The 25,546-nt window shown below is 39.0% G+C and overlaps 1 protein-coding gene across 1 annotated transcript in view; it reads right to left on the bottom strand.

Annotated features, from left to right (window-relative positions):
* LOC117296560 overlaps positions 1-25,546 on the bottom strand; it is a 101,090-nt gene that overhangs the window by 27,894 nt on the left and 47,650 nt on the right. Inside the window, exons 4-23 of the mRNA XM_033779548.1 lie at positions 24,313-24,450; positions 23,434-23,541; positions 21,529-21,692; positions 18,609-18,735; positions 17,127-17,159; positions 15,257-15,576; positions 14,737-14,881; positions 13,521-13,658; positions 11,961-12,151; positions 10,649-10,796; positions 9,445-9,599; positions 8,715-8,891; positions 7,403-7,544; positions 5,868-6,272; positions 4,872-4,997; positions 4,000-4,212; positions 3,364-3,526; positions 2,461-2,702; positions 1,196-1,422; positions 159-333 (exon numbers count right to left, since the gene is read on the bottom strand). Of these exons, the coding sequence (XP_033635439.1) occupies positions 159-333; positions 1,196-1,422; positions 2,461-2,702; positions 3,364-3,526; positions 4,000-4,212; positions 4,872-4,997; positions 5,868-6,272; positions 7,403-7,544; positions 8,715-8,891; positions 9,445-9,599; positions 10,649-10,796; positions 11,961-12,151; positions 13,521-13,658; positions 14,737-14,881; positions 15,257-15,576; positions 17,127-17,159; positions 18,609-18,735; positions 21,529-21,692; positions 23,434-23,541; positions 24,313-24,450 (3,537 nt within the window). The remainder of the gene's footprint in view (positions 1-158; positions 334-1,195; positions 1,423-2,460; positions 2,703-3,363; positions 3,527-3,999; positions 4,213-4,871; positions 4,998-5,867; positions 6,273-7,402; positions 7,545-8,714; positions 8,892-9,444; positions 9,600-10,648; positions 10,797-11,960; positions 12,152-13,520; positions 13,659-14,736; positions 14,882-15,256; positions 15,577-17,126; positions 17,160-18,608; positions 18,736-21,528; positions 21,693-23,433; positions 23,542-24,312; positions 24,451-25,546) is intronic.

Raw genomic sequence — 25,546 nt, 5'->3', positions numbered from 1 at the left:
ATTATCTCGCAACTTCGACGACCGATTGAGCTCAAATTTTCACAGGTTTGTTATTTTATACATGTGTTGAGATACACCAACTGTGAAGGCTAGTCGGTGACAATTACCAATAGTGTCCACTGCCTTTAAAACACAAATCAAAAATAATGACATCTTACCTCTACTTTCGTATTGAGCTTGGAAACCAAGCGATTTGGAATCCAGTCCCGTACGGAATACCACTTGAATTGATGAGGAGTTAGATACGATGAGTGAGGGCGTGGAGCCACAAATAGCATGCCCTCCATCGGATTTATCATACCAACCACTACCGGTCCCGCCTCCTACAAATATCTGCCGACAAAACAAACGAGAAAATAGAATTAGCTGTCGCAAACAACTTACCAAATAAAAGGACCGATGGTATAAATGCAAAATAATGTTAACGGCCTGAAGTTTCGACCCTTTCTCGAAACAAAACAAACGTTAACACCAACATTCATATCTCAACAACCTCACGTTCGCCTTTTCCCAGAATTTGTATCCCAAAGAACTTCTCGTTACACTTTGTTTTAAAGTAGAAAGTGGCAGTGTCTCACGTTTTGACCACCTTTTGACAAGATGATATTCTGTACAGGTTGTAATTCCAGATGTGGGGTTGATGTTTGGGTTGACGCATTGCATTGTTACGGTGGTATACCATGCACAGTTTGCAGTAAAACCATTGTGTAAATCTTGTCTGCTGAGTAGATTTGTTCATTGAAAACTTGTCTTGCTATTAATATTCCAATTCCGCGGTGTAGATTTCGGAATTCCTGAGACTATTTAAAGTCGTAAATCTATCATGTTTGTTGTCCTTCCTGTTTCTATATGACATCCTCAATTTCATCACACCATCTTTAAAGGATAAATAACATTATAATAACATTATGGAGTGGCATTTATAGGCCACCGTAGCCTTTATTGTACGATGATGCCATGGGCTATAAATAAACCACTTTCAGTGAATGCTATTACAGCAGCCGATTTCACCAAACGCCATGTATAATCCTATCTCGAGTTAGGACGAGTAACTCGTCCTAATTTAGGATGGGTTCAATGCATCCTACGTATTTGGATAACTCGTCCTAAGTCCAAAGATTAATCCTAAGTTAGGAATAGTTTTGTGAAATGCACGACTGGAGTCCTGTCACCTTTACAGTACAAAATGACCCACCTGTAAGTAGTCAGCACACCCCGTCTTGTCCTCAGTTCGGGAGACGATAAACTGCGAGAAATTGAGGGCGATGTACGACCCGGTGGGCAGACTAATGTTCCAGACGCAGATGGAGAACGGGGGCAATCGGGACGGGAAGTCATTGGTAGAGAAGTTTCCCCTTGATGACGTCATTACGTCTTTCTTCCCACACCCTGGGTCGCACTCGTCGTTTGGTGCTGTGCAATCTGCGAAGAACAAACAACATAGCTATCAATAGCAGTCCGAGGTTGGCAGAAGTCAAGAATATATTTGATCTAAACAACTGAGGTGTGCAGGGCTAAAACATCATTTAATCAACTAAATCAGAGTCCAGCATTCCCCAGAAGACGATCAGAGTATACTGATCGAAACGTCGAGTTAAACCAACGGTTCTTTTCAGAACCACCCCAACTCATTTAGAGATAGTCATTACATGGTGTTACCGCAAACTCTTCTATATATATTAATCAACTATTAGTTTTTGGAAATGTAGGTTTGTGTTCTATGATTTGAGGTTGACATTAAGTCACTAAGATCTTGAAGCCAACAACTGAGATGAGTAGAGCTGGAACAGCAATTGATCAACCAAAAAAATGTTTGGTATATTTTTAGAAGTGATCTGTGGGTGGTTGAGCCGAATATTGAATGAATTTTAAGTGAGGGTTTAGAAGACATGCAGGAGAGGCAATTACAAGTGTGTGTGACTAAAATGATTGTATGACAGAGATTTGCAGTTGGCATATTGGTGTTTGTGTGTGTGTTTGCTGCCTTCCCTCGTTGTGAAAATCATCTAAACAGTAAAACACAATCAAAAACAAACAACAACAAATATTTGAAATGTTTTTATTAGTTCGCTACCTGGTGAATTAGGCTTTTCCATTTTGTGTTTCCTTCCGAAAAAAAAGTCTTTCTCAACCGGTTTTGCCTTAATTCGCTTTTCTTGTGACGCTGTTGTTTTAAACATTTTAAACATGAGGAAAATATAGCATGCATATTGTATGACCCATTCAAGAGAGTGCAGTCTGCGGTTCAGACAAACAAGTACAAAGTTGGCAACATTGGCCATATTTTATGTACGATTGTGTTCACGTTTTACAAATGCTGGCAGCGACCCTCCAGCTGCACACAAACCACTAAGGGGGCCGTCCTTGATCCATTTTGCTCAAGTCAGATACTTTGCTCGTAACAAAAGGAAGAAAAAACAAGAAAAAAACTATGTACTTGAGAGTGAAGTGGTAACGTACCCGTTGACTTGTAAGACGCCATAAAGCCGAGTTTCTTGGGCATGTCTTGCCCGATGGCGCCGATGTCCAGTCTCAACGTCACGTTGTTGGAGCGAGAGATGATCACCAAGCTTTGCAGCTCCCCGCAGAACGAACCACGTGACATGGAGTTGTAAGGTGTCAGGTGGTCTGTGACGTTGAGGACGTCAATGCAACGCGAGGTGCGCGGCTGTCTACGGAGCACCATCTCGTGAATCTCTAACCTGCAAACAGATACAGCGCAAATATATAAATCCTTGAAATCCCTTTGTGCATTACCTCTTTCTTTTTTTCCATCCATATTATCTTTCATGGATACAATTCACAGGAATATCATTGACAAATATAAACAACGAAGAGTTGGATTAGTGAGAAGTAGCTTGATTGGACTTTGGGGCCAAGTTCGCCCAAGGATTATTGTTGACTACATTCGACTAAAAGTTTGCCCGAACTCTGTCTAGTCTACGATAGTTGGATAACGCTATAGTCAACTATTTGGAACCGGCCTCCCTACTTGGCATGGAGGCATCGTTGGTTATCAATAACCGTTTTCATAGCACAGTGCAGAGTGGACCAGTTTATAAGAAATAGGCCCCTTTTACTAACTACATCATAGGCCCACTGTAATGTTTTTTGTATGCATGACTCTTAAAAAGATAACGAGTAATTCCAAAAAACAAACATTTGAGATGTTTGAAGACAATGTCCCTTTTAAAATATCGTCCGGACCAACTTTTGCTTATTAAAAAGTCGTTTGCCTCGTTGGCAGCCATTGGTAGGGTGGAATTTGAAGTCTGGTTTCATTTGTAACTTTTTCCCCCACTCTTCCCGTCCACCTCATAGTTTAACAATGTCTGCAACAACTCAATTTTTGTCCTTACTTACCTGACGAGTCTCCCTGGCTGTAACTGGATATTGATTTCACACTTTGAGCCCTGATTATACCAAGGCGGGAAACTCAACGAGTGGATGTAGCCATGCTGCTCGTACACGTATTCAAGCTGCACACCCCTTGCCCACATCTCCTCACATCTTACGTCGCCAGCGTCTGAAATGTGGATTTTTGTGATACCAGTGAGGTAGGCCTATTTATTACACATCAGAAAATACATGCTCCCAAGCATACGGTGGTGTACTGTAAAAGTGAATAATTTGACATCGTTCTGCGTGCCTTTTTATAGCATTGGCAACTTCTTGGCCCTGCTCAAAATTTTATTCGATATTGTATAGTTCTTAGTCTGTTTGGTTTATACATGAACGTTAAATATGAATGAAATGCTGGATAAAAGGCGGGGACATTTTCCCAGTCCCGTCTCTGCCTTGTATTTCATTCATTATTCAACTCGCCATCCATAAAATTCTGTCCGAGTGCCTCCCAGCCCAGTAATATGCCTGTTGTGCACAGAGTATACAGTGCTAAACACACATCGGTGTATATCGGTAAAGGAAAGTATTCATAAAAACAGTGACATTGACGACAACAATAACAACACAAACAACATAAACAACAACACAACTTACTTGTGCATACACTCTCGTCGACGAGTGACCCAGCTGGTAGTTTAGTAGGGCCGGTATCACCCTCGTCATGGCCCGCCAGGCTCTGCCATGGGTTCAGAAAGTCCCACCCAAAATCAAACTGAGGGACAAAGCACCCCGGTGCTGTTGGGTCCGTACAGTCAAGAGAAGAAGAATTAGCCGGCTCTCTAGGCGGTGGTACGTCGTCACAAAGTGCTGTAGTATAAAGTAAAATCAACTGATGATTATTATGAATTTTAATTTATAATATACACTGTAAAAACAACCTAAACCCTTTGACGCGTTCGAAATATGTTACATAACCTAAACACTTGCTTTTGCAGTGTAGTTTCTTTAGTCCGTGTGCATTAAACACAGATAATTGTATAATCAATTGCCAACTGGAATAATTCAATTCAAAAACTGCAACAACCATAAACTCACATACAATTGTACAGAAAATACAGAAAACTTACAATGTACTACCACTACTAACACTAGCGAACCTAAAAGTGATGGGATTTCACAAGTTTTATAATTGCGAACTAAAGAATTTCCTATAAGCGTTGTTAGTTTCACCGTATCCAGTGTTATGGGAGAAATGTGTTATTTACCGCTTCGTAATGATATTAAAATGATAATGATATGCAATTACTTATACGAAAAACACCAATTATTGTTAGTTTAGCCACTTTAACTGTTTACATCCTCAGTGATTTATGCCAATATATTTTGTTTGAGTTTGTGTTGGTTTTTGCAGTCCGTCATGTGAATATTGTTACGTTTTTTTCGTAAAAAATTTTTTTCCCCACATTTCATAATCTTTGCATATCTCTTGACTCACTTGTGAATCAATAATAATAAAGAATACATACTTGTACATGTGACGTCATTCATGTTGTCTAGACGGAAACCTCTTGGGCACAGACACTGAAACCCACCGGGGAAGTTGTAGCATGTATGGGAGCATTCCTGGCTGTTTGCTCTACACTCATTGATGTCTGTAAGGCAGTCAAGATATCAAAATAAAGAAATCTGAAGTCGGCTCAAGTCTATTTTGATGGGCCTTACAAAAACCGAACGCGGGAAACTCGTTTTTTTTTTTTTTTTTTTTTTTTTTTAATCAAGCGTGTAACACAACAACATACGTTTTTATGTTAAAGAATCACACCGAGTAATATGCCTGTGATTTTTTTTCCCAACAGAACTCGGTAAAGTACTCAGTATATGCTAACAAACAGCGGTATATATGGGTAAAAACAACCATTATTATGTCTTGCTGGCAGTTTTTTTAAGTATTTTTTTGTGATAGAGTGCGCTAGAGTGCACCTTCGGGGTTCTGTGACTCATACAGGTTTCAATATCACTATTTTGCATTTATATGATAATTGATCGAGCAGAAAAATGGCAATTTGAGATTGTACACTATATTGGGGACTAATTTGAACCATTTAACCGAGATAAAGACGTAATTTGTTTCAATGACATCAGCAAAACCCACGGGAACAAAGCACGCAAGCATATAAATACAGAAACAAACAGAACACATTGCCTATATTATTTCAAGCAATATTTCCACACAAATCTCTGGATGTTGAGTGAGTTTCTATGTTGAGTCGTGGGTTCGAACCCATTCCTAGTGTAGTTTGTCTGTGGATATCGGGAAAGCATTGAATATTTTACTCATCGTTGTATTTTAAAACCACATTATTCTTCAAGCTTCATCCCGGATGCTTTTATTACGGTGTATACAAATATATTAAACATAACCCTGTGCATGTGAACAAAGTCATTGGGGCAGCTCTATTCATCTCCTCAAAAAGAAAACAATTGTCCAAAACGGACCGACACTAAAAGAGAGAAGTGTTTACCTAGCTCGCATATTGTTGCCCGAGGTACAGCGTCATTCTTGCACTCAAACTCCCGCCATTTCAAATCGTCATTCATATCAATGTACACACACCACTCGCTGGCGTTGTTAGTGATATTCGTTGGCCACCTGAAGTTGTTGTACGTCATCGGCGTACCGTCCGCCCAGGAAAACTCCTCCTCCCCTGGCTTGGTCTTCAGGCCAATCTTATACTGATAGTGGCGGTCGTTCACTTTGATATCGTCCCGCTTTGCCGCCATCCACCGCTGGGTGGCCAGCGAGTTGACCGTGATCGGTTGGCTCTTCTCGGCAAAGATGACGTCACACGACCCGTTGGATTGCGTGTTGACGGATCCCACGCAGTAGCCGTCGTGACGTAGGGATGACTCGCCGCAAACTTGGCCCTCTTTGTTTTCATATCAAAATTAAAAAAATCAGAAAAAGGAATCAATATCGCGCCTGCCCGCAGCTAGCACTTCTCGGATAAAGAATTGTTGAACAATCTATGTAACCTTAGAGCTGTTGGTGTCTACAAAGCTTGTCTATTAACCTGAATCTCTAGGCACTATTCTTACCCTATTTGAGGACCTTGCAATAGCAAGCTACGGGCTATCCGCCATAAATCAACTCTGTTCAACAAACACGGACACCTGCACCCTAAAGAACCCCACCCTTTCCTTGTTATAGTAATTATAATCGGCCTCCATATACTGTTCTTTTTCTTTGAATCTATAAACCTTATCCAGCACTGTTCGCTATTACATTGTATTATGCACTCTGTAACGGGTCTTTGACAGTATGGAAATAAATGTGAATTGAATGAAAGGTAATTAAAAACTTAATGTATTTAGTTTGCGGTTACACAATGTGTATATTATACTTGCCAGGTAGAGTTTGTTCTAAGAGAACTGTCTTGCTTTATTAAATTCTACTAGTACTACCGCGGGGAGATTTTTCGTATTTTTCGGGATACTTTTCAGTTCTGAAAAAAGAACTGTCCTGCTTTTTAACTGCTACCTGGGAGGAAGGTAATTCACAGGCAATAATAAGCTTATATAGGATTTGAGGCATTGCATGGTGAGGCATCAATATATATTTGGTTTGTGGTAACACCATGTGTGTATCTACTTGCCAGGTAGAGTTTGTTCTTAGAGAACTGTCTTGCCTAATTCTACTACCGCAGAGTAGATTGTTCGGGTGTTCGGGAGACTTCTCAGTTCTGAAAGGAACTTTGTTGCTTTTTAACTGTTACCTGTGCGGATGGTAAAGAAATAGGCTGGGACTACAACTTTAGCTTATAGGATCGTAATTAACTGTACTACCGCGGAGTCAGTTCTTGGGTTGGTCTCAACGTTTCGACTAGCTTGCTCTAGTCATCGTCAGGAGACTGAAGAGGTAAGATATGAGTGGGCTTATGTATATGGGTTCAGAAGAAGTCAATCAATGCTCTGATTGGTTGAGTGGTTGGCGGGCTAACCGCAAACCAAATATATAATAATAGGCTTGTTTGAATCTTAGCTCGATATTTATTTTTACCTGAAAGCACGCAGCCGAGGATCTCCAATCGGAGGCAGTACCCCCTCCATGACTTAGGGTTAATCCGGAGTTTACGTGTGATGAACGGCCTGTCGAAATCATGTCTCGTTTCTGTATGCGGATCAGGGTAGGCTGGGAAATCCTATGAGCGTTGTAGACCATTAACGAGCAGTAAAAACAAAACGTGTCAGGAATTTTTATTTTTTTATGAATTCCCCCTACAATGTCAAACCTATTTAATTGGTCCTTCAGTAAATATTCTCCAAGTGAATATTGTAAGATGTTTAGAAAACAACATCCCACGGGAGCTGAGATTCTCTTGCAAAAAAAAAACCCGGTTATGAAAATATACTTCACTCTTCCCTAAAGACCCAGAAAGAAATCACCTGATAAAATAAATGGATGTACTTTTTGTTCTTCAACCTTTCTTCAGGTGCTATTTTTTATGGTTCAAATGGAGAGTATAAATAGGTGATGAGAGTTTTTTTTTTTTTTTTTTTTACAGTGTGCAGGAGCCATGTTTGTAATTCCACTAACTCCAAAACGGCTATAGATGGGGCAAAATAGTCTGCCTTTTTTATCAGTGAAACAGAGATACCTTACTTTGCTAGTGCAGAACATGTCCTAGCTATGGGTCAGGGGTCAAGCCCCCTGGGAGCATGTCGCCGGGTCATTTCTGACCCGGGAAATTCTAGAGTGTAATAAGATTAGTTACAAGCATATTGTTCACTTTCACATTGGTTATGATTTATTTTGTTTGTTTATTTGTGTTTTCTTGCTTTTGTATTTCACGGTTCATCTTATTGCTCTTGTCTAGGTTTGTCTGTTTTTGGTACTTCCATTTCTTGTTTGTGTTGGTTCTTGCCGGTTTTTTGTAAGGACCCCAATGAAATAGTCTAAGTTATTGGCCCTTTTTTTCGGGGGGGGGGGTATCCTTGGATAATTTAATCCAGTATTTCTATCCTGTGTTTCTTTTTTGGTTTATCTGATTTCATTTTCTTTTCCCTTGTTGTTGTGTATGTTTTTTGGCATGTTCTTACTGTATTTGTACTAAAACATACAAACAATCAATCAATCATTGCTAATGGGTACAATCAAGTGGGGAAAAAGGCTTTGATGAAAGGAAAAAATAACAAACATGTAACGGAGACTTCACACCCGAGTAATATGCCTGTTATTTTGTTCACAGAACTCGGGTAAGTACCGAGTATGCAGTGCTAACACACATCGGTGTATATGGGTAAAAAAAAAAAAAAAAAAAAAAAAAAAGATAAGGAGACTTCATTATTGAAAAGTGAATAAAAAATCTTACCATGACGTCGCCCTCTATGTTGTAATAAGACCTCCAATCGCTGTGATTACTCCAGCTGGTGTAGAGAATCCTGTAGCTATCTGGCCAATAATACATGTCTTGATCCCCAAGGAGGGCATCGTAGTATCCGCCCTGTGTGATCAGACCCGTTATCGTGTAAAGTTCAAGTAGGTCCACCTGGAATCAGAACGGCAGAAAGTGGCTCAACTTGACCCAAAAAATAAACTGATATTAAAAGTACAATTTGATTCGATGCGATGGGGGGGGGGGTACATTCTTGTTGATGATGCTGCCGCTGCATGCTGTTGGATGATGTCATTGATGTTGTTGTTGTTCGAGTAAATGTCTTTGTTTTTTCGTGTTTGTGCTGTTATTGATGCCATTGTCGCTAGACACAACTCAAGGCCTGATGAAGGCCACTTTAAGCTACAAATCAACTATTTTTCAAGGGGCCCTTACCACCTACTCCTGGGTAGAATTACACCCATTACGAATGGCGGCCTGGGTATCATTCTCCCGAAGCATGTTTGTTATTTCATGCATATGTTGAGATACACCAAGTGGGAAGACTGGTCTTTGACAATTACCAATAGTGTCCAGTGTCTGTGCTATCGTTAAAGTCTTATAATAATTAAAAATCATGACATTATCAGTTTATATAATACATAATAATTTGTTATCTAGCCATCTCCCAAGCCCCATCCATCCACCCATGTGAGGTGATGTTTACCTGAATCCAATGTTTATCCCCTATGCCGTTTGGTTTCCAGCAGTCAACGTGGTGTAGTCGCCCCACGTTGCTATCTTGTCCGGTATACTTCGACGACTCTGATATCTGCGTTGCGTTGATAAAGCCGGACTCCATGCCAAGTCGACGTCCACATGCTAAAAACCAGGAGTTAACAAATGACTTAGATTAAATCTGGAAAACAAATCCGAAAAAAACTACTCGTGGTACTACTCGTGGTAGAAGAATATATATCAAGACAGTTCTCCAAAGAACAAACCCTACATGGCAAGTAGATGCTCCGCAAACCATTGGTGCCTCATCATGCAATACCTCAAATCCCATACACTGTATACTCTTGTTCACATAAATTCCGGTCAGAATACACCCAGATTTCGACCCAAACCCAAAACCTGACCCATAATCTGACCCATTTTTGGGTCAGTGTTATCCGGAAATGTGTCAAAGTTACCCCGATATGGGTCAAATTGGCACATAATCCCAGTCAACAATTCTTTTTTTTATGGGACAAGTTCCCGCTTCACCCTGACCCCGACACTTGTCAGGAACCCTGGGACTCAAACTTGTGCAGAATCATGTTCAGAAAATTATTTTGTTTGGACAAATTCTCGCAGCCTGACTCAGAAAAGAGCAACGAAACCCTTTGACTCGAAGGGGGTCAATTATGACCCGGGTTTCTTCACAGCGTAGCTGAAATAAACCAATAGGTGAACTGTGCTCTTAATGCTCAATGTGGCAAAGCGTCTTCAACAGATGACGATAATGTACGAAATAATTTGATAATAAAAAACTATATTACACGAAGTGTTGAACCTTCAAAATTGTGAACATGACCGGAGAGCATTGATAATTTCCAACACCTGCGTTTTATCTCAGTAACTAACACAATCATAGTCTGATCATGTCCAATTAATATGTCCAAGCGACTCTACTCCATCAAATGATATAACCTGGTTTCCTTTGATATCGATAATTTGTATCCAATTCAGAAATGTAATAGCCTACAGGGAAACCATAGCATTATACCCCAACACCTTTAAATGAACCAGTCATTCCTTTCAACAACAAAAATCCATGTCAGCACAGAATTATTCATAAGTTTTTGAAATGTACCCCACAGAGTCCGAATATGTGAAAGCGACCGACTTAATGGATTTGATTTGTAATTTGTTACCAAGCAACCGACCTCTATATTTGCAGCCGATTAGCTCGAGCCTTAGGCATACATCCCTCAGTGGTGACTTCCTCGGGTAGATTCTTAACACCTTAGCGTGGATGGGTGGGTGTAAGTCGTTCCTCACGGCAGTATTGCGATCCTTGTTCCCAGGAAACACCTGTTCGTATATTGTATCAATTCATGATAATACTATAAATTTAATTGATTAATTTTTTTTCAAATGATGTATTTTTTTATTTTTTCTCTTTGATGTAGTTTAAGGATTTATAGATTATGGACCACAAGAATTTAACACTCTTCCAAATTAAAGGATTTTGGTACCTTTTCAAAATGTCAATAGATTTACATTAAGCTTACAGGGTTTGAAGATAATGATAGTAGAAAGCTTCTCTTCAAATATTACTTACTGAGGTTCTGTAGTTTTTGAGAAATGAGTAAAACAATGTCATGAAAATCTATTTTGTAAATGATTTAAATAATGTTCGTCTCATGGGACGAAAATTATGTTCATGACATTGTTTTACTCATTTCCCAAAAACTACAGCACCTCAGCACGTAATATTGTCAGGGAAGCTTTCTACTATCATTTTCTTCAAACTGTGTAAGTTTGGTGTAAATCTGTATACATTGTGTTTTTTGTCCTACAAAAGTTACATACACCCTATAAGGATGCTCAGACTGTGCTCATTACAAATGTAATCTTTTTCAACAAGTGTATTGTATTTAACTTTGGGCCTCTTTGAATTTTGTCGTTGATTGTGGCGCTATATAAATAACTTCTGATTGATTGATTGATTGATTGATGACTTCCGATTGTTTTGTTCTGCAATGTGATGATATTTTGGCACTGCTTTCGTATTGTTCCTGTTCCTACCCTGACAAGACTTTTTTTTAATTTTATTTGGATGTGAAATGTTTCTGTTGTTATTGTATGCATCTGTTTGGATACACCAAGTGAGAATGCTGATCTTTGTCAAATTACCAAAAGTGTCCAGTGCCCTTAACACGACATGACACGAAATAGTCGATAATATTTGATGCGAAGTTATTTTAGTATCAGCCACGGAACTTGTTTGACTATGTACACTCCTCTCTTTGAAGTATGTTCACGGATGTAAGAATGCATTAATGAACAAAAGCAAGCATTGCTTCCAAATTGATCCGTGTTTCATGAATTATGAGCAAACATGACACAGGAAAAATATCCGCAGAAGTTTCAAACCAATAATTAACTACATACATTCTCTCTGCACCAGCTGCACCAACATGCAATGAATACATGGGCGTATTGGGACTCTCTATACATCAATCCCATTCGTACCTTGATGTTCCCCATAGCCGCGTAATCCGTGAGATAGTCCAAGCTCCTATTTTGGGAATACTTGATGGTGTAGTCTGCTGTCCAGCCGTCAATGTTGCCACAGCCCTGTGTGATGACACCTGTTATTTGGTAAACAGAGGGGAGGAAGACTTGCAACCACGGGGCGGCGTCTGACATAGACGGCATCCAGCCTAAGGGAGAAGGAAATCCATCAAATATGTATTCATTTAATAATATTAAGTATCGCGTGTGTATAGTCAAGATCCTTGGGGAGGAGGGTGTCAGGAAGTGGCAGAGTGGTTTCAACTTTTGACAAGGTGGAATTGTTTTGAATTATTATTTCTCAGTTCAGAAAGAACTTAAAAACTTACCTCTTCAATCAATAAGTTTCTTCTTTCACGTATCTTTTGGAAAATGCATTTTAGCAAATTCCTCGGTTTTTATTATTATTTGGATAGCAGAGGTTTTGTTGTCAACTGATAATGATTTGATTTGTTGCAAGGTGGAACTGCGTCCGTTGAATAATCAATATGGCGCATTATTGAAATCAATTTACCAATTGCATTGATGAAAAGAACTGAATAAATTCGTTATGGTGTGTTCGATGTTTACCTTACCATTGTCGGAATAGACTTTAAACTTAAAGACACCGGACATTATTGGTATATTGTCAAAGACTAGTCTTCACAGTTGGTGTATCTCAACATATGCATAAAATAACAAACCTGTGGAAATTTGAGCTCAATCGGTCGTCGAAGTTGCGAGATATTAATGAAAGAAAAACGTCCCTGGCCGCACCATGGCCACACGAAGTTGTGTGCTTTCAGATGGTTGATTTCGAAACCTCAAATTCTTAATCTGAGGTTTCGAAATCATATTCGTGGAAAATTACTTCTTTCTCGAAAACTATACGTCACTTCAGAGGGAGCTGTTTCTCACAATGTTTTGTACTATCAACCTCTCCCCATTACTCGTATTCAAGAAAGGTTTTATTGATAATAATTATTTTGAGTAATTACCAATAGTGTCCACTGCCATAATTGTTTAGATAAACGCTAATAGCATTTAAGACACTTGTGATTTTTATACTCCCACTTTCATTTCGACTCTTATATAAAAATAAAAACCAAATTTGAATTTGGAGCTCCTCTTTAGAATTTATAAGATCCTTTGAGACGTATGATAGATCAAACATAAACATTTGCAATTGTAGGAAATATTGTTGTGTTTACTCAGTAAAGGTGAATAGGAACTACCGCAGTATACATTTTGTCTAAAATAATAATGGATTTAAATCACCCGTGTTTTAAATGGATACGTTCAATTCAATTCAATGAACATTTATTTTTCATTTCGACAATAACAAATTGGCGTGCCGTGTTGTTCCACGACGTATAGGGAAAACCGTGCACTTTCGGGGCAGACTCGTGTTGATGATTCTATTCTACTTTTTAAACATCTTTCTACGATGTGCATTTTATAATAAACGGTTTCAAACGCTTTCGCTAGACCAACTCACCCAATCAAAGGCAACGTCTCCCTTTAAGGTGATATATTTACCTGATTTTGGGGCTCCAAAGGGGTTGAGTCTGGCTCTGGATGGGCCGTGTTTTCCCTTGTCGTCCCCCACGCTGGATGAGGCTGTTATCTCGCTACTATGGATATCTCCTCGTGCTAGACCAGCCGCAAGGTCGCAATCTGTAACCAGGGTTTAAAGCAAAGCGATGAACAGTCACTTGAATATCTCAGTGGAGTATACCTGAGATGAGGCTTAAAGTTTTAGTACACTGTTTCTGGCTGTCTGCACTAAAGCGTTTGATAGTCACTCTGGAACCACAGTAAATATCAAGAAAGATATTGTGCGGGTAAAGTTGTTGAATCGTTGATTACTGGATAGGCCTTTCTCTGTTTTGTTCCTATGTTGTAAAAGTAACAAAGGATCATATCACAAGTATATATTCTCGGGAAGTACCGTGGACCCACAAATTGAACAATGTTTTCATACCGTAAAACTAACAAATCTAATCATTCTCTTTTTGGTTCCCACATAGTAAATTTAACCAAGGAGTATATCACCGGTAGATATACCACGGATAAATTATTCTTGCGAACTTTGTTTGGACACACATATTGAACAATATTAAAAAATTTTATCTCCGTTTGGTACACACACCGTAAAATGAGCAAATTGGGCACATCGCGACTATAATATTAGTAATAACAGTATTCACAAAGCGCCAAATTGCCAACAAGGCGCTGAGAAAGAAGGGGGAAAAGACAGAACAAAGATAAAGACGAATAGCTACACAGATGGGAAAAGGTGGGTTTTGAGAGCACGTTTGAAGACTGTGACACTGTTTGGGCTTCTGGTTAGGGTAGGTAAACAATTCCATAATCGGGGAGCAGCAATAGAAAATGCCCTGTCACCTGCAAGTTTGTGGGTTTTGTGAACTGAAAGAGATTTACCAGTAGAAGAGCGAAGATATGTCTGGAGTGAAAGGAGAAAGGAGAGAGCGGGGCACAGTGATTGGGGATTTCTATAATGTATAACTGTTGTCTACATTCGTAGAACCATATTCTTGGGCAGCTGCCCAAGAAAAAAACGTGGATTTGTGTGTTTTTGCAAAAAACAACATATCTATCAACATTTGATAACACGAACCAGCCTATTGCAGAAGACAGTCAGAGCATCTAATCGAAACGTCGAGTTGAAACCAACGGTTCTTTTTAGAACCACCCCAACCTATTGTATGAAATACATTACAACTGAACTTACCATTATCTCGACATCCGAGTACTTCTACACGCAGTGAAATCGCTCCGTAATACTCCTTCGGGCTGATCTCCAGATATCGAGCTCTGATGGGTGGGTCGAGGTAAATCGGCTTTATACAGCTCGGTTCACCATTTGCTTTGATTTCCTGTAATATTAAAGAGAGCAACTGATAACCAGACTGATTTCGCCGTGTACACGACGAAAACTGGTGTAAATTTGACACCATGCGTGATGTCACATTATGTAGAAACCAACAAACGAATCCAACTGTACACCGTGTTAATTGTTTAGAGACACGGGAAGGAAGCGGGTCCTCTAATTAAAAAAGGACGAGCATTCGCAAAAGTACAAAATAATTGTTGATATTTTCGTACTGTCTACGCCGTCTCTACAATAAAATGACACAACATTTTGCAAAAACATAACATTGATGTTGTTTGAACACCATGGTGATAACTTTTGATTCGTTGAATGGTCAGACAGTGGGACGGTTTTGGACAAGTCATTGGCAATTACTCACAGCTGGCCTGATCTCCAGTTTCCTATACTCGTTGTAGGTCCAGAACCACGAGTAGTCGTTTCCAAATCGTAGATTCAAAGTCTTGACCCAGTTGTGTTCTTCCTGACCCCCACCCTGGATCAGCAGCCCCGTGATAAGCATCCTCTCATTGAACCCTATCTCGAGCCAGGGGGATGTGTCACTGGGTTCTGGGCGCCATGAGGAGTAATTACCCACACGGGCGTGTCCCGGTGTGTGGTCGTCGTCTAACCAGGAGGAGGCTGTCACTCGGTCGTTGCTGATGGCACCGGATACCATGCCAAGCGGCATCGGGCAAGATGCTAAGGGTGGAAAATGACACGAAGGATTTGAGACTTGGGATTTGATGCCGAACGTATTATTGGGCAGTTTTCCCACAAACACGCACACTTTAAAAAAGGGGTTTGATACCTTTTGTAGATCAAGTTGTTGGCCACGACACGAGTGCCTACTCACTGTGAATGAAGATGTATGTAATATAATTTACAGCTCATAAGTTTCAGCTCATTATTCGTCAAGTTTTTGAGAAAAACACATCAGGAGAGTCGCATAAAAAATACAGTGTACATGATAAAATTATTTTCGTGACATCGTTTTACTCCTGTTTCATCAGTAAATAAAGGAGTGTATTTGTTTTCCATTGTTTGGACTTTTTGGAGACGTCCCGATTTGTTTCAACGGGTAGACACGCTTGCAAACACCTGCAATCGGACCTCAAATTGTCCCCCTTTTGTTTGTACTCTACTTTCTTGGATCTCAATCCCACAAGCCATTTTAATACCTGACTCTATTGTCCGCTTTTGTTATAGGATCCCAGTTTGAGTATACATACCCACACTAACGCACTTTGTTTTGTAATGCATTGCCTTGTTTTGATAGATCTCAGCCCAGTTTCATAGAGCTGCTAAGCACACAAACTTGCTTAGCATGAAATTTCTTCCTCGATAAAATTAGGATTACCAACCAAACCTCCAGATGTTGCATATTGCTAATTACTGGTGTTCAGCTGTTGTTTGCAAATCCTGAAAATCACGTGAAAATTTGGTTGGTAATCCTGCTTTTTATCAAGGGAAATATTTCATGCTAAGCATATTTGTGTGCTAAATTGGGCCTATTACACTGGTAATTACAGGTAATAGGAACGCCTAATAATTTCTCGAGACAAGCAGTACGTTTTATGCAATTACTAGGTGTCATTTTAGTGGGTTTATTTATTTTAACGCAGTTGAGTATTCATTGGAAAAACCCGACTGTGATTAATGGCAAATGTCATGGACACGCAGGGTAAACTGTTATTTACATAAAGGGATCTTCATTTACCTAAAGTTCCAGGAGATTGTTGTTTTAAAGGTTTCCGACCGTACACGATTGCGTTTAAAAAGGTTACCTTATAGAGCAAAGAAAATGTCAGCCACCTTCACAATTTGCGCTCTTCGACAAAATCAGGTTTAACATTTAAAGTAGAGTTCTTCATTAATTTTGTCTGCATTCGGCCTTAAATAATATAATATTTAATTGGCGTATAAAAGGCCAAACAATGTAGGATAGGTTGGCCAAATTAGGTTGAAATATTTTGTTTGAATGTTTTTGGTACATCGAATTTTATGTCATGTACTTGTATGCTATCTTTTTTTTCTGATTTCCGGAAGTTTTGAGTATTCAAGGTTTGGTTTTAGATTATGTTTTTTCCCTTAATTTCTTTTTTACTCGCATTAATGGTAAGTCGAGTTTATTATTCAACTTTGTGGAAGTTGTAGTTTGTTAGTCTTCTTGAATGCTAAAACTGAAAGTACTGCGTTTGATTCTGTTTTTGGCTGGGTTTTTTTTCTGAAGAGAAAGCAAACCAGCTCACCTGGGTAACTCTCCTCTTCATACGCGTCACACACTAAAAGAAACAAATACATAAATTAAACATAAATAAATAAACAACAAATATTATTAATTATTAATTTGTCATCGAACACAATAAAACATACAAAATAAGGAACATACAAAACATGAGACACTACTTGTTGACATGAACTAAAATATTGAATTAAATCACTGCTGCCCGTAGGCATTTAGCTCTCGATGTATACAAAAATATAAAGATGAGCTAAATAAATAAATACCTTATTTTACATATTTATTTTAATTTGTATTAATTATCAAGGCGAGCAATTACTTCTCTCTGACTTGTAGGTTGGATATATTTCTACGAATCACTGTATTCATTTGGTTAGTATATTTCTTGAATAAATTATATTGACAACCAACAACATTCACTGCCTTCTCATTGCAAATATAAATCAGAATACAAATTTGAGTCAATTCCTGAACTTCTATGACATTCCATGGAACAGGCATTACATATTTGACCTTTTCGCCTGCACACAAATTCCTCTTCGGAACGTTTAATACCGGAACTATCCAATGACGCCATGCTTGTTTTGGACAACAAACAAGTTTGTCCTTGGAACCCCCCTTTCTAAAACAACATCCAACATATTTTATTCAACTCATTCCAATATTGATGAAAACAACGAACAGGGCTTAACAGCAATTGGCAAATCCATGCGTGTATACGCAGTATTCCAGTCGGAAACAAATTCTAGAGAACTTGTTTGGGTTTGTAACTGTCAGTTATTTTTTAATTAAATCGATCAAGGGTTTTTCCTATAATCGCGAATTCTTCTCCAAGACTAAACACAGAAATTCCTGAGGTCTGTACAGTTACTTGTTAACTGCTGACAAATGCCATATTCCTGTATTCAAGATTCTGAACCATTGGTTGCATTTTCAAAAGCTGAACCAAATATCGCGTTTAGTTACCGGTTGGAAACTTGTGTTTCCTATAATCACCAATATGTCTCCATGACTAAACAAAGCATTGCCGAGAACTAGCTACTTTTTCACAGCTGGCCAATGTCATAATTTCTGTGTTCAACATTCTCATCCATTGATTGCATTTTCAAAAGCTGACCCAATCTTCGCCTCTACAGTTACCGGTTCACTTGAAAACCCAAGACTCAACAAAGAACTTGGAAAAAACCTAGCTACTTTATTCACAGCTGACTAATGCAATAATTTCTGTGTTCAACATTCTCATCCATTGATTGCATTTTGAAAAGTTGACCCTGATCTACGCCTCTAGTTACCGGTTGGAAAATTGAAAAGTGTTTCCTATAATCACCAATACATCTCCAAGACCAATCAAAACATTACCAAGGCCTGGCTACTTATTCACAGCTGACCAATGCCAGATTTGTGCTTTTCAACTATTGATTGCATTTGTCAAAGTTGACCCCAATCTTCGCCTCCAGTTACCAATTCACTTCAAAATTGGACAACTCACCCGTATCGAGCCGCGTGAAGAGGTCATAGTGTTTGGAGTGTTTCCGTTTTGGGTACATTTCCAGCATGTACACGCTAAGATTGGTCAGGTAACAGTGGCCCTCGGGATGGTGGAAATGCTTCTGAATCTGTGAGAAAATAATAATATGCCAATGGGGAACTGTTTGAGTTTAAGAAAAGATTCGGTACTTCTACGATTTTAAAGAGGAGTGTATACAACATTTGGTTTTTAACAAAGTTATTATATTTCTAACAAAGTAAGTTGTTATTGACATCGATTTTAAGAGTGATTACGAAGCGTATCCATTCACATTTTGGGATTTGAGGCGTTCCATAATGAGGTATCAATATTTATATAACACCCAAGCAGATCCTTGCCATTTGATTGGAGGATTGTCCGTCACGTGATAGCAAATAAAAGTACCATTGCACGCTGAGTCACTCACCGTGCTTTTTCGTTCCATCCGAAAAGTACCATTGCACGCTGGCAGCGTGCAATGGTACTTTTCGGATGGAACGAAAAAGCTGAGTAAAAACATCACTGCGTGCGCGTTGTCTTCGGTAACGCAGCAAGGCATATAAGTAAAATTACTAGCATTAGTCTTCTACAATTAAAAATTGGAGGCCTACGCTTTGTTTGTTTTGAAAGTTGTATCTTTCAATCAAAATGACAAAGTTCTACTTGGATGTTATATAAAACAAATAATGAATGTTTTTCATTCGTGCAATGGTGCGAATATGTTCATTCGTTGAAAGCTGGAATGTTCCATTCAACTCGGCTCCGCCTCGTTGAATAGAACATTCCATCTTTCAACTCATGAACATATTCGCACCATTGCACTCATAAACATTCATTATGTGTATAATATTTGGTTTGAGGTGACATTATGTGTGTGTCTTCTTGCTAGGTGGATTTTATTCTTTAAAGAACTGTCTTCCTCCGAACATTTACTCCTCGGAAGTAGAATATTAGCACTGAAAACAAAATCTACCTGGCAAGAATAGACACACACATGGTGATACTGCAGACCAAATATTATATTGATACCTTACCACGCAGTGCCTCAAATCCCGTAACGTATATGTAATCACTCTTAAAATCATTGGCATTAAACAATTTGCTTGGTTAGAAGTATGGCAGCTTTCGGGAAAAAAATGGAATTGAAACAGAGAAACAAAGAAAAACAGTGCCAATGTGGACTCAAACAATCAAAATCGTAACTCGTGTCATAAAAATGGTACTGCGAATTCGGAGTAAAAGATCAATTTATAAGGACTCGCCCGAACATTCGAAAAACTTAATCTGAATGCTCTTAAAAAAAAAATACGATAAATACGTCAGTTGTAGGACAAGACAAACACACGGCTGCTTCATGGGCCGTGACAGGCAAGCTGCCAATCTTAAGACAAAATCAAGGAAATCACATTCTCAACTCGGGAGGTGTACACGAAAGAATACGCAACCCGGAAATTGAAACGCGAAATTGAACACTCCTAACGTAAGAGTCTGGATTTTGTTTCGCATCCTTTTCTTGCGAAAGAGAATGAGTATATGATGTGCAGAATGACTCTGCCCTGGTTTACTGAATGGATAAAATATGGCTTCGGACGGGATCAAAGTTCCAGATTTGCTTTTTAAAGGCAAAATATACATAGGTTCTTTGAATCGTTCGATTATTTTAAACCTATATACATTAAGTAGATAACACTAAAAGACACTGGACACTATTGGAAATTGTCAAAGACTAGACTTCTCAGTTGGCGTATCTCAACATTATGCACAAAATAACAAACCTATGAAAATTGGAACTCAATTGGTCGCCGTAGTTGCGAGATAATAATGGAAGAAAAAATCACATTGTTACAAGAAGTTGTGTGCTTTCAGATGCTTGATTTCGATATCTCAAAATCTAAATCTGATGTCTCAAAATTAAATTCGAGGAAAATTACTTCAGAGGGAGACGTTTCTCACAATATTTGTTACTATCAACCCCTCCCCATTACTCGTAACCAAGTAAGGTTTTATGCTAATAATTATTTTGAGTAATTACCTTTAAACATCAGCAGGACCCCACAAGCTGGACCCATAAGGTTGTGTGTAATAAACACTGTGTGTCAGTCAGATTCGCCACCCTCTTTCTGTTCACCTTGTCAAATTACATCTATACCAATACACTTCTTAAATTTCAATCGACAATCAACCAGTAGTAATTTGCTTATCGATCAGGATTAAGACCTCGACTTGGATCAGTAGATTCGATCACCTCCTCACATAGAGATGCCTGAGGGTGGGGCCACTGCAGTGTTGAACATGCATCATATTCTCCACTGCACCCATATGGCATGGTGTGATGTTGTAAGATATACGTTTCAATGTCACGTTCACTCAGATCATGGAGGAAGAAAATATATCTTCCTCCATGCTCAGATTAACATACGCCGTACAGGTATTGAAGTGTCACAGAGTACGATAATATATTTTTTCTATTCATATAAGTTCCCTTATATTAAGCAAGCAAGCTGCGGACATTGGTGTCACTCGTTGACCGCTCTATTTTTCCGACATCAATGTTCCGATAAAATCTCGCGGGTAACATGTGTTTGGGTAAGGGTTGTGGGTTAATAATGATTAGGGTAAGGATTAGTGGTAAGGATTAGGGACAACACACTTGGGTCTCGGAGCATGTAACCAATACACACGAAGCGCAAGACTCGGTTTTGCATTCCCTCTGTGAACACTCCTTGTTTTCTGTGCAGTTCAGAATTTGTTTTATTCAACATACATTTCTGTTCCTGTCCTTGTGGAGAAATTATTTTTCTTTTCAAGCTTTTATGAAGAACAAAAAATACCAGAAGGTAGTGAATTTGAAATCACTCAAGCAAAACATTATTCGGTGAAATTACATTCGCGTCTATCATACCTCATTGAAGATGAAGGACCTGCAGGTGAAATCTCTCTCATCAAGACACTGTTTAGCACACTCTTCAGCATTGCTGATTGAAGGCTGCTTACCAAGCAGGCCAAGAGAAAGATCAAGGGTGGCGAAGACTGAACGGTTGAAATGCGACAGGCTGTCTGTATTGCCTGGGTGTGAAACAGATACAAAAGGAACAGGTTGTTTATTTAGTACCTTGATTCTTGACAAGGACATTGTGCAAGAGACTAATTTGGAGACGTTTAAAAAAAAAAAAACTCTGCCCTATGACAACTGCTAATGCTCTCAACATACCAGTCATGTACCGAGGAACAACCCTTAGTGCGTTACACTGCAAGATTGCAGTTGGCTAATTAGTTACTTTGTGTATAAACTTCTCAGTGAATACGCTTTAGGAACAATATTTAAAGTTTGAGTGTCAGCCAACGTCGTTTATCCGCCGGATATTTCACAACATAGACTAGTCCGCTGTCTCTATGAAATTTCCTCCATTGACTCGTACATAAACGAGGGCTAGTCTGTCGTGCAGCACTACTGTTTGATGAACCTGACCCAATTGAGCATATCCATGGTACCGCCCCCTGGAAATGTGAAATATAATCTTTAGACCATCTGGAAAACTGGGAGATTGCTATCAGTATATATATAGGTTTTGTTCCAGGGATGTTTTGTCCTGCGAAACATTCTCTTTACGGCCCACAAGAATTGACTGTGTGTCAGCGCACCTTGGTTTGTAATTCGTGTGTTCCACTCAGCCATTAGTTGGGATGAAAGATCCACCGATACCCAGTTCTAATGGGACGGGTTTATTAAAATGTCTATCTGAAATTTTGTCATTTTTAGTTTGTCAGCTATTCGTACGATTGCACGAACTGTTTTCTCAAGTAAATAGGGCCATACTTTTTACGATTCTCAAAATGCTGCATAGAAAGATGCTGTGTTTCCAACCAAGTAAATGTATTGGCATTAGTTTGAAGAGTGATTACCAACCGTTTACCGTCCCTTTAAACCATGCCATTTTATGTTCATTAAACCAGTCACAACAGGGCCCATTTTCATGGCTCTGCTTACCGCCGAATTCTGCGCTAACGATCACGATTCCCCGCCTACGTGCAAGCGCCGAATTTCTGCGCTAGCCTTGTAAGCGTAGAATGCCTAGTAACGTGGAATACGCACGCGCAGAAGCCCAAATTCGCCGCTAACCCGTGAAATACGCTTGCCGTAAGCACAGAATTCCCTGCTTCCGTGCGCCAATTCCGTGTTTACGATAAGCAGAGCCATGAAATTGGGCCCTGGTGGGATGCTCGACTCACCTACTTAAAATGTATTATATTGTGATAGACTCAGTAGAGGCAACTTGTCAGTGTGTTTAGTTTAAGACTAATCCTATTGGGGCAAGTTCAATGATTGGCAATTAATACCCTTCAACTTCATAAGTACTTCATTAAACAAGTATCACTTACAATCGGAAATGCTAAACTATACAAGCCACTTTAAAATGGAATCCGTAATGGGATATGTAGTTCATGCTTGTCTTCGCATGGTAATTTGAGTTCTTGTTAGCTAGGATGTTTGTGTTAATCGAATATACACTTTTAAAAAGGTGGTTTTCTCGATGTTGATAAGTTGAGACATCAGGGAACGTATACACAAATTTGTTGGTCAGTGGTTATGTGGTTTGTTCAGATATGATGACTGGCTTTTTTGAAAAATATCGATTAAAAAAAAGTGAGGCATTATGTAGAAAAGTGGGGCACAGTAGCGTATTGTCACCTACAATGACAAAGTGTCCTTTGTGTACTTATAGTTCTGAGAGCATGCGCACGTATCCAAGGGCAATGGATTTGGACAACATGGTGGTGAGATTCGAACCCACAACAATGTACTTACAAAAGGGAATGTCGCAGTAGTCCCAGGTCGTGTCATTGTCTTGATCGAGATAATAACACCATGGCTTCGAGCTGTTGTTTGGATTTCGGCAATAATTCTCCTCAAGACCTGTGGTATCAAAAAAAAATAGACGGGTTCTCTTTTCATGACATACTCTGAATGTGTGAAATATTTCCCCCATCTGCCTTAGGCTACTATCTATAACAAGAGTAAACCTTACATTGATTAATGTGTCCATATTTCTATCTTTCAATAATTTATAGGATGCAAAAAACATGATTTTGTTTTCGAGAACCTCTACGAGTAATCACGAGAATCACGAGAATCATCTTTTAAAGAGATGTTAACTCACAATTGATCAACAATTTGTTATCACAGATAGATATTTTAAAAGTAGAATAATATAATGATCCGCACAAGGATCACTCGAAATTGCACGGTTTTCCTTTTACGTTGCGAACTAACACGGTCGGCCGTTTTATGAAGTCAACATTTTTGACTCCACAAAATGGCCGACCGGGTTTCTTCGCGACATAAGAGGAAAACCGTGCAATTTCGAGGCATGTTTGTGTGAATCATTGTATTCTACTTCAAAAACTGCAGCAAAATTGACGGTTCGAAAAATTGAAATGATTTTTTGACTCTCTCGGTTCTTTACTCCCAAAGACAAGCAACCAAACAAACAACCTTCACACCCCTGATGATGTGATCCCAAACATCCCATGCGTACTATTTATACCCGATACCTAATATTCTGCACCATGGCATTCAAGACAGCTTATGCAGATAAGAACATAATTGCCTTTCGTCAATCTGGGGTTATAAATCAATCTAAAGTATAACTCTGACATTCGGTTCGTGTTGACGTTTTTTCATTACCAGCAGCGGGGAATGACTTTGGATTGACGGGCTGATCGCTACGATCGACCCATGGCAGACATCTGTAACCACCCGCTGTGAACATTGCAGCGTCACGGTAGCTACTGCTGTTCCCGTACTTCATACACCCAGCATGCGCTGCAGTAAAGTGGAGAAAAGAACAAAAAAATCAAGCATTAGTCTCGCGAGTATTCAAACTTCAATTTTGAGCTGCAATCAATTAGAGAAAAAAAAAACATTGTAAGTGAACTTGTACAAATCTAATTAGACTGTGCATAAGTCTCGCGCGTATTCGAACGTCCATTATGCGCTGCAATTAGGTGAAGCAAAAAAACACTGCAATGAACTTGTACAAATCTAAATAGACCGTGCATAAGTCTCGCGCGTATTCGAACGTCCATTATGCGCTGCAATTAGGTGAAGCAACAAAAAACAATGCAATGAACTTGTACAAATCTAAATAGACTGTGCATAAGTCTTGAGAGTATTCGAACTTCCATTCAACCATTATTGAGTTTGAGGTGTGAAATTCTGTTTCTAACACTGTATAATTTTAAGATAACTTATAGCTAACAAAATAAATTGTGTCATACTGTTGGGAAAGTCAAGTTTAGCCATGTGCGATTTCAAAGCAAAATAAATTAAACTAGTAAACAAAGAAAATCCTAGAACAAAAGTTGACTCCGGTTCCTGTTACTTAAAGGAACGTTACAGAATTGTGAAAAAAGAAAAATCGTGAAGATCACAGATTAACATAAAATTTACACGGTCTAATGATGATGATAGTAGAAAACATCCCTTGAAATATTTCTGTCTGAAATTTCATATTTTATGAGAAACAAATTATCCATTTTCCAGTTTGGAGTTTATCGCTCAGTGTTTTTTATTTATTTTTGTTTTAGCATCGATGTAATACAAAATTGGTAATCGGTTTTTCACTATTCTCTCGTGACCCACATGGCCGATCGATCTCGAACTTCTACAGGTTTGTCAGTTTATGTATAATATGGTGGACTACATAACGTGCTTACACTGCCAGCAAAATTGCTAGCAAAATCAATTCTGAATGTTCCTTTAAATAAAAAATGTTGCCCGACAGACGCTCATGTTAACATTAATTCATTCATTCGTTTCGGATTTCTTAAACAACACAAGTCCGAAGACATCTACAAAGAGTTATATACAATGAGTGATGGAAATTTAATTGAATCCAGGCATGCGTCAGTCAAACTTG

The sequence above is a fragment of the Asterias rubens genome, chromosome 11 (assembly GCF_902459465.1).
Source record: "Asterias rubens chromosome 11, eAstRub1.3, whole genome shotgun sequence".
Taxonomy (NCBI): Eukaryota; Metazoa; Echinodermata; class Asteroidea; order Forcipulatida; family Asteriidae; genus Asterias; species Asterias rubens.
This window is presented reverse-complemented; position numbering and strand designations above follow the sequence as displayed.